Source organism: Schistocerca cancellata, chromosome 9, assembly GCF_023864275.1.
Source record: "Schistocerca cancellata isolate TAMUIC-IGC-003103 chromosome 9, iqSchCanc2.1, whole genome shotgun sequence".
Lineage (NCBI taxonomy): Eukaryota > Metazoa > Arthropoda > Insecta > Orthoptera > Acrididae > Schistocerca > Schistocerca cancellata.
The window spans coordinates 131,871,123-131,887,216 of NC_064634.1; the positions used below are offsets into that span (position 1 = coordinate 131,871,123).

At 38.6% G+C, this 16,094-nt stretch overlaps 1 protein-coding gene across 2 annotated transcripts in view; it reads right to left on the reverse strand.

The window, feature by feature from the left end:
- Positions 1–13,576: 13,576 nt before the first annotated feature.
- LOC126101153 (ribonuclease P protein subunit p29) overlaps positions 13,577–16,094 on the reverse strand; it is a 108,902-nt gene continuing 106,384 nt past the window's right edge. For both annotated transcript variants that reach the window (XM_049911847.1, XM_049911846.1), the window contains one exon: positions 13,577–14,116. In XM_049911847.1, coding sequence (XP_049767804.1) covers positions 14,067–14,116 — 50 coding nt within the window. In that variant the 3' untranslated portion in view covers positions 13,577–14,066. The remainder of the gene's footprint in view (positions 14,117–16,094) is intronic.

Here is a 16,094-nt window from a genome sequence, read left to right on the forward strand (position 1 = left end):
TGGTGGAAATTACAGCAGCATTGATTTCTAAACCTTTGTAGGATGGTATGCTAGATTTCAGCCATTCTTGCTACTAGTGCCTTGGCTGAATGCAATTTTAGTTGTCCAGTGGCTGCCATTCTACTTACACTCAATTACTTCACCAGATTTTTTCACTACCATAGATTTCATGCAGGGAGCTTACAAGAAAGATTACATTCCTGAATAAGACTTACGTAGATCAGCCTGTTCCAACTCTGCCCCATAGGGCACAAGCACCTGTCAGCTCATGCACAGATAGCAAACACTACCATTCTGATGGCTCTATTGCTGTGCATTCCCACCTTGTTCTGTTGCATGTGTAAGCCTTCTATACACCCCTGCCTTTGGTTTCTTGCTCGAGGCATACAGTCACGTAATTTATGATCTGGCTGCACAAACATTAGCCTTTTGCCTACCTCTTGCTTCCGGGCACTCAGCTTGGATCCGAGCTCTTCAGCTGGAACACCATGATATAAATGAAATATTTTATGTTAGTCATGCCTATAATCAATGTACATTTCTGAACATTTTTCATTAAATCTGCTGTACACAAATGCCCAAGTACATGTGACTGAGTAAACCTCAACACTCTTGGTTTGACTACACACTTGTGTATGTTACAAGAAACTGTATGACCTTAAAAGCTGAGAGGAGCACTGCAATGCAGATAGAAATGTAGACTTAATATGGAGTGCACGTTCACACCTGGGCCTGGACTTAGTTGCAGCCCATGAGCTGTGATAAATCAACTTGTCTGGTCCAGCCCAGTGTGTCGCACTGCACAGGCTCGTGGGATGGGCCAGTTTGGCAGGCCAGCAAGCAGCCAAAAAGCCCGCCTGCATTGTGCTGCTGTGGGATAACATCCTGCAGCGCATGCATCTGCTGCTAACACTATCCTTAAACCTAATTTTTCGAGTGATTTAACACTTTCTGCTGAGTCTTCAGTCTTCCTTTGTGTAGGCTAGTCCTGAAAGATTACTATGGATCAATGGAATGGAGTTCATCATAGGTGCATTTCAAACTAACTTCAGAATGGCTTGCAGAATATTTAAATCTCACTGACACTTTCAAAAAAAGTCCTTAGTGTCTGAAAAGTGCTATCATTTCAAAAATTTCCTATGGAAAATTAAGTAAAAAAATGGTCTCCTACACCAGAATTTTTCCAAATCTACAAGTGACACATACTTCAAAAGTTCAACACCAAGCAGTGAAAAAATATTCAAAGTGTAGAACTTTTGTATCTCTGCATTAACTGCACAAAGAAACCTAAGTCGAGGTTTAACAGTCATTGGAGTCATCTCTTATGTAAGTGACATAGAATCAGCCTCTCACATACAAAACTAAATCTCTCTACTATGGAAGGCACACCTAAAGTTTTACTGAACAGTTTCTTTATTATTTCACTGATATAAATCACCTGAAACTTCTCAAGCATGCTCCAATCACACAACATTCGCAATGCTGAAACTGTTTCACTTTTTGCAAGCTAAAGGCATCTACGAGCTTGAGAAACAAATAGAAAAATTAATTGTTGCTGAACTAAGGCAATATATAATATAATTTTTCTATGTAGTTCATCATCCACAAATTGCAATATACTGGGTGATCAAAAAGTCAGTATACATTTGAAAACTGAATAAATCACGGAATAATGTAGAAAAAGAGGTACAAATTGACACACATGCTTAGAATGACATGGGGTTTTACTAGAACAAAAAAAGACAGATGGCGCTTCATCTGATCAGAATAGCAATAATTAGCATAACAAAGTAAGACAAGGCAAAGATGATGTTCTTTACAAGAAATGCTCACTATGTCCACCATCATTCCTCAAAAATAGCTGTAGTCAAGGAATAATGCGGTGAACTGCACTGTAAAGCATGTCCAGAGTTATGGTGAGGCATTGGTGTCGGATGTTGTCTTTCAGCATCCCTAGAGATGTCGGTCGATCATGATACGCTTGCGACTTCAGGTAACCCCAAAGCCAATAATCGCACGGACTGAGGTCTGGGGACGTGGGAGGCCAAGCATGACGAAAGTGGCGGCTGAGCACACGATCGTCACCAAACCCCATTTCATTTCCAGCATGTGTGTCAATTTGTAACTCTCTATCTACATTATTCCATGGTTTATTAAGTTTTCAAATTTATACTGACTTTTTGATTCACCTAGTATTTAATTTCAATTTGAATTTGTAACTACATAATTTTGAGAACTCATCAAAACCTGGAAAAAAAATGAATAAAATAATTCTTATTGTCTCATTCCAATACTTCAATATCTGTGGTTTACATCACCATTAGCTGATAATAAGCACCATGTTTACACACTGACAGCAGAAAGGAAGGAAGAATAGGATTTAATGGTCAGTTACCATCAAGGTCATTAGAGATGGAGCAAAAGCTCGGACTGTATCAAGGTCGGGTAAGGAAATTGGCCGTGCCATTTCAAAGGAAGCATCCTGGCATTTGCCTAGAATGATTTAGGGAAAACACGGAAAACTTACGTCCGAATGGCCAGACGCAGATTTGAGCCAGTGTTGCCCTGAATGTGAGTCCAAGGTGATAACCACTGTCAGTCCAACAGAAGAATGACCACGCTGGAGGAAATGGAAATGACATTCGAGATGTATGTCATGCTGCACATGGTGCACCAATATTAGTGATAAAATGCCCATTCTGAGAAGTGAAGGGCAGGGGGAGGGCACATTTTTTAACTTTAAAATGCTTATTATTTTTGTTGCACTATATACTGATAGTAACATTTATTATCATATTTCTCTTATACAGAGCTTCTTCCTGTCCTTACTCCTACTACCACACATTGTGCATAACCACACTGGATGTTTTAATATGATAAAGGTATGGAAATTTGTTTCATTGGGTATCAGTCTCTGTATTCTACGTTGTTGTGTGGCATCAATAAGCTCGATTTATCTTTTTACTACATAAAATTCAGACAAATCATTATTGATTTACTATTTAAGTAAATATTCTTTAAATAACAATTATGCATGTTACCCTGTCATATCCCAAATTCAGCTATTATTAATGTTTTTTTAAAATTTTTTATTACAATTTAAAATTAAATTGTCTCAATTACTTATTTTATTTTATAAAATTAATTTTTATAATTTCAAATTACTGGCACAAGAACAAAAAAAGATTATTTTTTTAAACTCAAATTTCTGTACGTAATATATCTCAATCGACTGTGTACAGTTTCGGGTACGAACAGGTTACCAGATGTCCAGATAAATCCAGCTATGTCCCCCTTTTTATCTCTTTGTTCACATCTGGGCGGATTTTTACATTGTCCTCCTTTTTTCACAAAGTTGACCGTAATAAAATTATATTTGCTGTCATTCATGATCTATTGCTCTTTTCTCAAATACCTTATCTACAGATGGCAGCAGGATTATCAATTTTATTGATTTTCCACAACTGATCATCGACTGATCCGCAAGTGCGTTCCACATTTTCAGTTCTGGTTTCACCTTGTCTTGGCTTGGCATTATACATGTGTTTCATGTCATGCACTCAGTACTCATGTGTGAGTGCGATTTGCTCTTTATTGTAATCAAGTGAATTTTATAAAGTATCTGGCAATGCCTAAACACAAGGGTACATTCCCAGATGTTCTTTCTTACAGATATCCTGCCTTAAAGCATGGGAGAAATGAATTTGAAACTGAATGTAAAATATGTGGAGCTCGAACTTACATCTTAGTGGCCAAAAGAGGTAAGAAATAGCTTAACAGATTGTTTTATTGTCATAGTTTTATTTCATGGTTTCTTAGTCAATCAATTTACTTCTGTGAGGAAAACTGGTGATAAAATTCTCCAGTTCTGCACAGAATACATAAACATCATTTAATATGATTTAATGTTATAAAATAAAATGCATGTCACTGTGTCACTGGAATATTTTAAATTTCTTGTACTTGGTGGCCAAGATCTCGATCATCACACATTTCATTTTGGAATCATATTACCACTCATAAGCATAAGAAAAATCTTCAGGCTTGCAGTTCAATGTCTAGGACACACACATTATTTCAGCAACAGTGATCTACTTCTGCTCTAAGTCACCCAAGTTCTTGCTGAAGAAAGAGCAATAGCATTCCATAATGTTAAGAATTTTAGCTTCGGTCAACGGATTGAATGCCAAAATTTAATAAAGTCATTTGTTTCAGATGTTGCTAAAAAGATCTCCTCAGCCAGAAAAACCTCAAAGCACTGAGACAATGTAATTGGTCCTCATGCTTTGAAAGTAACTATGGAAACTTTGACTGACGAATCCTGTTTTGGTGTCACAACCAATGGAAGTAACCACAGCAATATAAAAATGTTCCCCATTCTTTTTCGGTATTTTGACTACAATCTTGGTGGTTTAATACCAAAAGCAATTGACCTAAAATCTACCCATAACGAAACATCCGAGACTGTTGAACAGAATATTACAAAAACACTACATAATTTCCTATTGCTAATAAGTGTGCATCATTTACCGTTGATAGTGCTAACACAAACTTTGGAGGTGTAAATCATAAGGAAGGCAAGAATACATACAGCAGATTAAAAAGACTTCTTTGAACAATAAGAATTTAATCAGTGTGAGATGTCCCGTTCACATTTTGCATAACGCAATTCAGCGTGGTGCTGACAGTCTTTCCGTTGATTTGGCATGAGTCATTGTGAAAATTACACATTTTGAATGGAACAATTGCATTCCTTGTGTGAATTTGTCAAGGTAAATTACAAACAAATGTTGTGGATATAGTAGGATCCAGGTGTTCATTAGAAGATGCTAGGCTGTTAATGGAAGAGGCCATACCTATGCAATTTGATACAACTGAAATCTCACCCACTTCTCCCTCTGAAATTAGGAAAATAATAAACTTGCTTAAAAGCAAAAACTCACATGGAATTGACGGCATTTCCAGCAAAATACTAAAAGCTTGTTCTCAACAGATAAGTAAGATTCTCAGCCACCTGTGTAATAGCTCTCTGGAACAGGGCATTTTCCCTGATAGACTGAAATATGCTATTGTTATACCTTTGCATAAAAAGGGGGATAGATCTGATGTCAACAATTACTGTCCAATCTCCCTTCTAACAGCTTTATCCAAAATTTGTGAGAAAGTAATGTATTCAAGAGTAGCTTCACATATCTGTAACAATGAAGTACTAACAAAATGTCAGTTTGGTTTCCAGAAAGGTTTTTCAACAGAAAATGCCATATATGCTTTCACCAATCAAATTTTGAATGATCTGAATAACCGAACACCACCCATTGGGATTTTTTGTGATCTCTCAAAGGCTTTTGATTGTGTAAATCATGAAATTCTGCTAGACAAGCTCAAGTATTGTGGCATGAATGGGACAGTGCACAAATGGTTTAATTTGTACTTAACTGGAAGAGTGCAGAAAGTTGAAATAAGTAGTTCTCATAATATGCAAAGATCAGCACATTCCTCAAACTGGGGAACTATCAAGAATGGGGTTCCACAAGGGTCAGTCTTGGGTCCTTTGTTGTTCTTAATATATATTAATGACTTGCCATTCTATATTCATGAAGAGGCAAAGTTAGTTCTCTTTGCTGATGATACAAGTATAGTAATCACACCTGACAAACAAGACTTAACTGATGAATTGTCAAAACTGTCTTTCAGAAAATTACTAAGTGGTTCCTTGTAAACGGACTCTCACTGAATTTTGATAAGACACAGTACATACAGTTCCGTACAGTGAATGGTATGACGCCATTAATAAATATAGACCTTAATCAGAAGCATATAGCTAAGGTAGAATATTCCAAATTTTTAGGTGTATCCATTGATGAGAGATTAAATTGGAAGAAACACATTGATGATCTGCTGAAACGTTTGAGTTCAGCTACTTATGCAATAAGGGTCATTGCAAATTTTGGTGATAAACATCTTAGTAAATTAGCTTACTACGCCTATTTTCACTCGTTGCTTTCATATGGCATCATATTTTGGGGTAATTCATCACTGAGGAATAAAGTATTTATTGCACAAAAGCGTGTAATCAGAATAATAGCTGGAGTCCACCCAAGATCATCCTGCAGACATTTATTTAAGGATCTAGGGATATTCACAGTAGCTTCTCAGTATATATACTATCTTATGAAATTTGTTATTAACAACCAAACCCAAGTCAAAAGTAATAGCAGTGTGCATAACTACAATACTAGGAGAAAGGATGATCTTCACTATTCAAGATTAAATCTAACTTTGGCACAGAAAGGGGCGAATTATACTGGCACTAAAGTCTTTGGTCACTTACCAAATAGTATCAAAAGTAACCAACAAGTATTTAAGAAGAAATTAAAAGAATTTCTGAATGACAACTCCTTCTACTCCATAGAGGAATTTTTAGATATAAAATAAAAAAAATATATATATTAACAAAAAAATAAAAAATAAAAATAAGAAAACACAAAAAATGAAAAAGTTGCTATATTAACTTAAGTATGTTGTTAAATTAACTTAATTATGCCATGTATTGGAAAATTTGACTCGTTCCACATCATTACGAAATATCGTATTCATGATCCATGGAACTAGTATTAATCTAATCTAATCTAATCTAATCTAACAAGAACTGGCTTATGTGCAAACTAGGTGGTTGTCTATTTTCCCAGGCACTGAAGTACTGGGAATATAGCCTGCTCTGAAATATTACTTTCTGTCAGAAAGAAAGCCACCAAAGGTTTTATTTCAGTTCTTTGAGAATACATTAAATGAAACCTACTTAGGGCATTTGCATTCATTGATATATGCGTTCAGTTCAAATATTGTACCGCTAGAAAAGGACAACTCTTGAAGTGACTGACATTTTAGATTCTGTACATAAAGTGTTTGAGGACCAATTAAATGAAAAATTCATTTGCCTAAACATTCAGCAGAAGCTGGAAATTGTAACAGAGAAGGCTTTGATAAATAAGTTAAACTTTTTCTGGTGGAAGCAATGTTGCTTTATCAATCATGCCATGAATATTTAAAATGATGGCTCTGTATGTTTGATGACTTTTCTGTTTCAAACAGATGTTTCTTAAAAAGGTGTTAACTACAGTAACATTGAAGAAAAATGTAAATCTTTTAGAATCACAGATGTAAAACATTTTGACCAATTCTGTAATTTTAGGCAATTTCTGAAAAGAATAGTAATGATCCTTAATTTAATGGGTTAACTTGTAGTGGTGGAAAAAGAAGAAAGAAAGAAAGAAATGGGCCAAGTATTTTTGTGAAAGTTGGTCTGCTGATTGTCATTCAGAACTGTTAAAATTCGCTAATACTTTAACAGTACATCATGGTATGATGCAAATACAAAAAGAGTATTTTTGCTCATTACAACACAGTGGGCTGGAGATGGGAATAGGTTGAAAAATAACTTTCCTGTGTCTCTTTTTACAACCATCTGCTAAGCAAGCCCAAACGTCTACAGAAAATTGGATCTTCAGAGAAGTACCAATAAAGGTTAAGGATTGTTATGTCTATTAACTAATTAATTTATTAAATTTGAATTTGTCCTCCTTTTTGAAGCTATTTGTTCTCTTTTTTTATATGTCTGTATCTGGTCCCCCTAGGCATGAGTTGCTGTGCAAACAGAGGTTGTATAATGACAATGTGAAGTATGGTGTGCATGTGTTCAACATTTTGTGTGAAAAAAAGGAAGTAAATAAACTGATACGTCAGTGAAAGCTGGAAGTCAAAATTACTTCATACAATGAAGTGTGCACATTAATAATGCTTATGGCACACTTTGACATTTTGTAGAATCACATGGAATAATGTTGTATATGCCAGGCTGCATCACCTGCTGTAATAGTTAACCTGTTTACAGTCTGAGGGCAGCATTAAACAGTGAGGAGATTAAAGCAGTTTTCACACCTCTTGTGTGAACAATGCTCTATGTTACAAGGGTGGTGTCGTGTAGAAGGGTGACACTTACAGCAAGTGGTTTGAAATGTACAAATAACGCACAGAAAAGTAAAATTCACTTCAGTAATTGGCAAGATATTAAAGGGAAAAGACTTTGTGATGCTTGATTTGAATACAAACCACAAAAAGGTAATGTACTTCCTGCAAAACTGCCTACAACACAGGTGAGAAGAATAATGTTGTTTGGGTTTTGTATAAAGGGATACGTCTGTAGAGTAGCACACACACACAGAAGAGCCAAAGAAACTGGTCCACCTGCCTAATATTGTGTAGGGCCCGCGAGAGCACGCAGTGTGCTGCAACATGACATGGCATGGACTCGACTAATGTTTGAAGTAGTGCTGAAGGGAATTGACACCACGAATCCTGCAAGGCTGTCCATAAATCCATAAGAGTATGAGGGGGTGGAGATCTCTTCTCAATAGTACGTTGCAAGGCACCACAGATAAGCTCAATACTGTTCATATCTGGGGAGTCTGGAAGCCAGCGGAAGTGTTTAAACTCAAAAGAGCGTTCCTGGAGCCACTCTGTAGCAATTCTGGACATGTAGGGTGTTGCATTGTCCTGCTGGAATTGCCCCAGCCTGTTGGAATGCACAATGGACATGAATAAATGCAGGTGATCAGACGGGATGCTTACCTACGTGTCACCTGTCAAAAGTCATATTTGGACGTATCAGGGGTCTCATATCACTCCAACTGCACACACCCCCCCGGCCATTACAGATCCTCCATCAGCTAGAACGGTCCCCTGCTGACATGCAGGGTCAATGGATTCATGAGCATGTCTCCATATCCGTACACATCCATCCCCTTGATACAATTTGAAATGAGACTCATCCGATGAGGCGACATGTTTCCAGTCACCAACAGTACAATGTCGACGTTGATGGGCCCAGGTGAAGTGTAAGGCTTTGTATTGTGCAGTAATCATGGCTACACAAGGGAGCCTTTGGCTCTGAAAGCCCTTATCAATGATGTTCCATTGAATGGTTCACACGCTGACACTTGATGGTCGAGACCTGAAATCTGCAACAATTTGCAGAAGGGTTGCACTTCTGTCATGTTCAACAATTCTCCTCAGTTGCCATTGGTACTGTTCTTACAGGATCTTTCTCCAGCCGCAGCAATGTAGGAGATTTGATGATTTACCAGATTCCTGATATTCACGGTATACTCGTGAAACGGTCGTATGGAAGAATCACCACTTCATCGCTACCTCAGAGATGTTGTGTCCCATTGCTCATGTGCCGACTATAACACCACGTTCAAACTCACTTAAATCTTGATAATCTGACATTGTAGCAACAGTAACTGATCTTATATCTGTGCCAGACACTTGCTGTCTTATATAGGCATTGCCGACTATAGCACCATATTCTGCCTGTTTTCATATTTCTGTATTTGAATACGCATGGCTATACCAGTTTCTATGGTGCTTCAGTGTACGTCCTGTACAGTGGCACATGTGCCTTCTACAGTACGTGGCTCTAAAGACGTAAATCATCTACAACTTCTGAAAACACCACAGTAAAAATACGAAACGTGAACAAAATTAACTACAGATATGTAGTTATCACTGATGAAAAAATATAATGCATAACCTGAGCACTGTTATATTATCAAGAGAATGTGAAGTATGATATTCCAATGGAATATTACAGGTAGTAATATTGATAATCCAACTGAAGGTTAGGTAGTAATAGTGACTGCTTACATGATTCAGGATCATGTATGCAAATGAAGGAAAGGTAAGACAGACGAGACTTCACGGAGACTAGCTACTTTCAAACACAAAGTCCAGTCAGAAGAAGTGTGTCAAAAACATGGGACATATTCTGCATCACCCAAAGACGAATACAGACCCTTGAACATACACTAAAAGGTGAAATGACAACTCCTACAGATGGTCGAGGAAAATATATCAATACGCCACATGCCATATCAAATGAGGACAGGGCTCTGTTTTAGGAACACATTTAGAGTTTGCCAACGCAGATGAGCCTTTACAGCAGAAATAAATAGTCAAAAAAATATCTATACCCTGTCTCAACCTCTGCAGAATGTATAAATAGTTTACCGAAAACTTTCCTGATAAATCAATAAGCAAGTCATACTATCAAAGTGTGTAGCAAACAATTGTAATTCATGTTTCGGAAGGCTTAGATCAGATACTTGCAGATGGTGTAATTTGTTGTTTAACAAAATGATTGCATCTTCAGACAAAACAGAACTGCACAATATCAAACTTGAGTCAGTTGCATCATGCAAAAGTAGACCAAGCATACAAAGTGATAAACAATATGGAAATGGCTAAAAGGAACAATACACATGTTGTGTGCGTTGACCCACAACAGGTTTTACTTTGTCCTACATTGACACATTCCACAGCGTTCTATCGCAGACAGCTGTTACTGTATAATTTTGTGGTTCATGACGTTGGTACTGGAAACATCACAGTAAACGAGAAGTTCAGCCGAGATAGTTCCTGTCTCTTTAAATTTGTGATGAACAATTACAATGCACTTGAAGAAGGTATGGAATGCAAACTCATTGTATGGTGGCTGTGTCAAACGGAACAATAACTGGAGTGTTTTAGTGCTTTATTTCTACTCTCCTCGAAAACGAAAAAGAACACCACGAATTCATCACCCCAGCAGGGGGAAATTTTATTGACTCATTCTTTTGTTGTTGTTGTGGTCTTCAGTCCTGAGACTGGTTTGATGCAGCTCTCCATGCTACTCTATCCTGTGCAAGCTTCTTCATCTCCCAGTACCTACTGCAACCTACATCCTTCTGAATCTGCTTAGTGTATTCATCTCTTGATCTCCCCCTACGATTTTTACCCTCCACCTGCCCTCCAATACTAAATTGGTGATCCCTTGATGCCTGAGAACATGCCTACCAACTGATCCCTTCTTCTGGTCAAGTTGTGGCACAAACTTCTCTTCTCCCCAATTCTATTCAATACTTCCTCATTAGTTATGTGATCTATCCATCTAATCTTCAGCGTTCTTCTGTAGCACCACATTTCGAAAGCTTCTATTCTCTTCTTGTCCAAACTATTTACCGTCCATGTTTCACTTCCATACATGGCTACACTCCATACAAATACTTTCAGAAATGACTTCCTGACACTTAAATCTATACTCGATGTTAACAAATTTCTCTTCTTCAGAAACGCTTTCCTTGCCATTGCCAGTCTACATTTTATATCCTCTCTACTTCGACCATCATCAGTTATTTTGCTCCCCAAATAGCAAAACTCCTTTACTACTTTAAGTGTCTCATTTCCTAATCTAATTCCCTCAACATCACCCGACTTAATTCGACTACATTCCATTATCCTCGTTTTGCTTTTGTTGATGTTCATCTTATATCCTCCCTTCAAGACACCATCCATTCCGTTCAACTGCTCTTCCAAGTCCTTTGCTGTCTCTGACAGAATTGCAAACCTCAAAGTTTTTATTTCTTCTTTAGGATGAAAACAACACTCTATCACACAGACAGAGCCATATGCATGTGAGTAACTCACGGTCAACAGAGTGCACACAATGTCAGTGCTAGTACCGTGTATACTCTTCTTTTGTAGCAATGCAGGCTGAAATTCTCCCATGGAGACAATTGTAAAGGTGCTGAATGTAGTCTTACAGAACGGCCTGCCATGCAATTTACACCTGGTGCTTCTGTTGGGCCAGTGTTTGTGCTGGACATGCAGTCCACACAAGATGATATTTCATCCAGTCCCAAACATGCTGAATGGGAGGCAGACCTGGGGATTGCATTGGTCAGGGTAGTTGAGATACATGTGCAAGAGTACAGAGGGTGGCACGGGATACATGCGAACACGCATTTTCCTGTTGGAAAAACACATCACCTTGCTAAATGGTAACATGATGGGTTGGATGATGATTTGAATGTACCACGCACTGTTCAATGTTCCCTTGATGACCACCAGAGTAGTACGGCCAGTGTAGGGTATTGCTCTCCACATCGTGACGCTGGGTGTTGGCCCTTTGAGCCTCTGTCATATATACTCCTGATTTTGGCACTCACCTGCATGACGCCACACACGTGTACGACCATCACTGACACCAAGGCAGAAGCGACTCTCGTCACTGAAGACAACACATCTCCATTCTTCGTTCCATAAACACCTACTGTGACACCACTGGAGATGAGTTAATGATGTTGCAGCATGAAAGGAACACACTTTAAAGGTACACAGACCGTAGCCCTGCTTCATGGACATGGTTGCGAATGGTTCTTGCTGATACCCCTGAAGCAACAGTGTCCCTAAGTTGTGAAGTGACAGTGTGGTCCAGAATGGCATTTTGTAGGATGCGACGGTCTTGACATGCATCTATGTGTCATTGCTCTCCAGACCCAGGTTGACAGGCATGTGCACCTTCCACTGACCATTGGTGACAACACTGATGCACTGTGGAGACCTCGCACCCCCGTATGTTGCGCAATTCTGCGGTATGTCCACCTGGCCTCCTGTAGGCTCACAATATGCCCTCGCTCATATGCTCTCATTCAAACTCCACCAACTGCACAAACAGTTCATGTACACGCTGTCGCGGCATGCTAACAATGTTGTAGACACCAAAGGAGCTCTGTATGACACATCAAACTGGCTGCCATTGGCTCTGGCAGTGACCAACCGCTGCACAGCTAGCAACAATCCACGGCCGATAACGAGGTTCCTGGTGTGTATGCAGCGCTGCGTATTTGTTCATCGCATGCACAACCCTCTCATAGTGTACAGTGCAAGTATGATAGGTCTTATTCACTTGTGCCACTGTGTTTGTTTTTCATTTTGTAGGAGTGTATCTGGTCAACTGCAAGTACTTTACAGATACACATCAAAAGTTTTTATGTTCAGGTACTAGTTTCCTACCTTGTGACAGGGACTTCACAATGATCCGAGAAAAGAAAGTGTCAATAGTTCCTTCAGAATGAAAGCATCCACTGAGTTGGTTTTGAAGAAGCCACATGGTTTGAAAACTACTGGTGTACTCTGGTTGAAGTTGTGTAGTGACAGTCCTCAAAGTGTAAGTGTGCGTCATAGTCACAAAGTGCTTTGCTCTTGCGATAGACACTGTATGTTGAACAATGGTTCCCTTCTGGTTTTTGGTTGCTCTACAATGGGGCACTGAAACTTCATAAGGGGAAGAAATGAAATCGACTGGACATGGTTAACGAATGAAGCCAAAATACTGGCATTTTTTACAAAAGCTTGCAGTGTGACAGCTGAGTTTAGTGTACCAGATTTATCTCTCAACTTGATGACAAACTCATGTTTTATGGCATTCTGGCCCGAACTGTTGGAGTTGGCGGTCATGTGTGCATGAGATGTGCTTGCTTGTGTGAATGCATGGTGTGTGTTTCTCTTTCTCTTTTTCCGATGAAGGCTGAGGTTGAAAGTTTATGTGTAAATGTCTATTAATTGTGCGTGTCTGTGAATTAGAGTGTTATCTTTGCAGTAAGTAGCAATCTGTTTTCCTACACTGTTTTATACCTGCCTGGAGGTATTTCATGTTCTAATACTTTTTTTTAAGACTAAAGTAATCATTTATAATAAATATTATTTTGTATCTAGCTATAATTTTCTTACGTACAAGTTTTGGATTATGGATAATCTTATCATTACCAAAAACACAAGCAAGTAGTTTTGACAGCCTGTATGCATAAACAATACATTTCTGCTATTACATTTTTATTTTACAATATTTATCTGGAATTAACAGTTTTTGTTAATTTCCTAAAAACTGCAAAATATGTCATACATGATAATTCATGCACATCAAATCACCAGCTTCACAGGTGACATACACACAAAACCAGGCATCTAATGGAATGATGGAATCAAAATTCGATGACATCAGTCTGAGAGACATGTAAAAATTATGCTTCTCTTGGGTAACATTTATAACATTACAACAAACTTGTTGTTTTGGAATACACTGCTATTACAATGGAAGCATAAATATATTTAACAGTTGAGAAGAGCAGGAGCATTACATTATTCTATTGGGTTGTGTTCTCTTAAAAAAAGGGTTTCACACCTTTTATTCACAGCACACCACATTGGCCAAGACAAAAGACTGCTGTACAACCAAAATCTGCAACAGATAACAAGAATTACAATGAAATGCTTCACTTGGTGTGGCACAATGAACTCCTGCACCAGAGTATCTCCCATATACATCATTTAACAATGAATTAGTTTGAGGAAATAACAATATTAGAACATGACATTTGTCTGGCTTCTGCAACTATTAGTTCTGTCTCTCTCTCTCTCTCTCTCTCTCTCTCTTTTTTTTTTTTGGGGGGGGGGGGGAGGTATGTTGAAGAAAGTTGCAAAAAAGAGGGGGCAAGTCACTTGTATTCCTCACTACATCCTGGAATCTGAGTGACCTACACTTTCCTTTTAATCTTCCCTATTCCCAACCACAACCCCCTTTCAAACAAGGCATCAACAGTCCCAATTGCCAGGATATTCTCATTTTACTTTCATGAGTGTCCAATCATGAATGGACAGTCTGAGTTTCTGCAAAAAAAATCTTTGTGGCCATGCTAAAATCCGCTCATCAAAACAGAACCTAGTCTCATGCCATTTAAAGATTATAAGGTTTATAGTTAAATGAAATAACTTTGTTTGCAGATACCTATAAGTATGGCCTATTATTCTCACCTTTTCTGTTGTTATTGAATATGTAACTGCTCTGTATCATAACATTCTGAAAAGATACTTCCTACACCAGTTTTTTTTTTAATAGAAACAGGTGACAGAGCTACAATCAGTCTTTCTTTAGGTATCAATGAATAGTGTTCCTTACAGTCAGTCCGCACTGAGTATTAAAAGAGCGCAGTTCCATTAATTTGGGCACCCATCTTGCTGACTTACCCCACCCTCCACATCCACAAAACTTCCTCCACCTTCCATGAACACACTGTTCCAGAACACCCATTCCACAACACTGTTGTCACTTTTACAACGAAATTCAATACTTCATAAAGACCTCCCCTTCGGCCCAAAACTTAAGTTCAACCATACTGGACTTGTAAAGGACCTCCTTGCCTTTACTCATTCTCTGCAGTGTAAACATTTCTTCGCCAACCAAAACACCAAATAGAATCTTATTTACGAGGGTTGACTGAAAAGTAATACCTCCACCTTCATAACTCTTCAACAGTTGGCAGCATCGGTATACGGCAGGTACTGGCTTGTTCCACAGCCTCTTCTCTAGTGCTCCAGTTGGCAGGAAGCCTTAGCATTGAACAGTTGTGTTGTTACAGTGTTAAGTATGGAACCGTGCGCAGATGGTCGGTCAATGCAAATTAAGCAACGTGCAATCAATGAATTGTTGACAGCAGAAGTGTCATCCCAAAGGAGATTCAACAGAGAATTAAAGCAGTTTATGGTGACTGTATTGATGTGAGCACTGTGCATCATTGGGTGAGTAAGTTTAAAAATGTTGAGGCAGGAACATCTGACCTGCGTGACAAACAAAGAGTTGGACGTCTTGTGACAGCGACCACCGAGTTTCACAAGGAAAATGTTGCAGATTGATTCAGGATGATCGTCGTATCACTCAGAGAGAAACTGCAAGCACAATCTGCGTTACACAAGAACATGTGGGTCACATTATTGCTTTGCCTGGCTATCTGAAGATCTGTGCACGACTTCTCTCCCTTTGACTATGCCATTTTTGGTCCCCTTTAAAAGGCTGAGGGGCAAACGATTCGACTCAGATGACGATGTCCAGCTGTACGTGCAGAACTGGTTAACGTCGCAGCCCCGGGAATTTTATGAGAGCCATTCACCCCGTTGTATCACAGTGGAACAAGTGTCTCAACAGCTGGGGTCAATACTTCTAACATACATGTGTTGGTTTCTGTAACTATGCCTCCGGCTCGTTTCTTTTTGAACACCCCTTGTTTATTGCCCCTACATAATGCAAAATGTTTACAAAAATACTTTCATTTAAAAATCCTTTTCAGCACTCCATCTGTAGAGACCTCATCGTTTGATGGGACAGAAAATCCAATTTTTCTTTCCTTCCTTCTTCTTGTCCTTCCAACGAAGAAATCCGACAG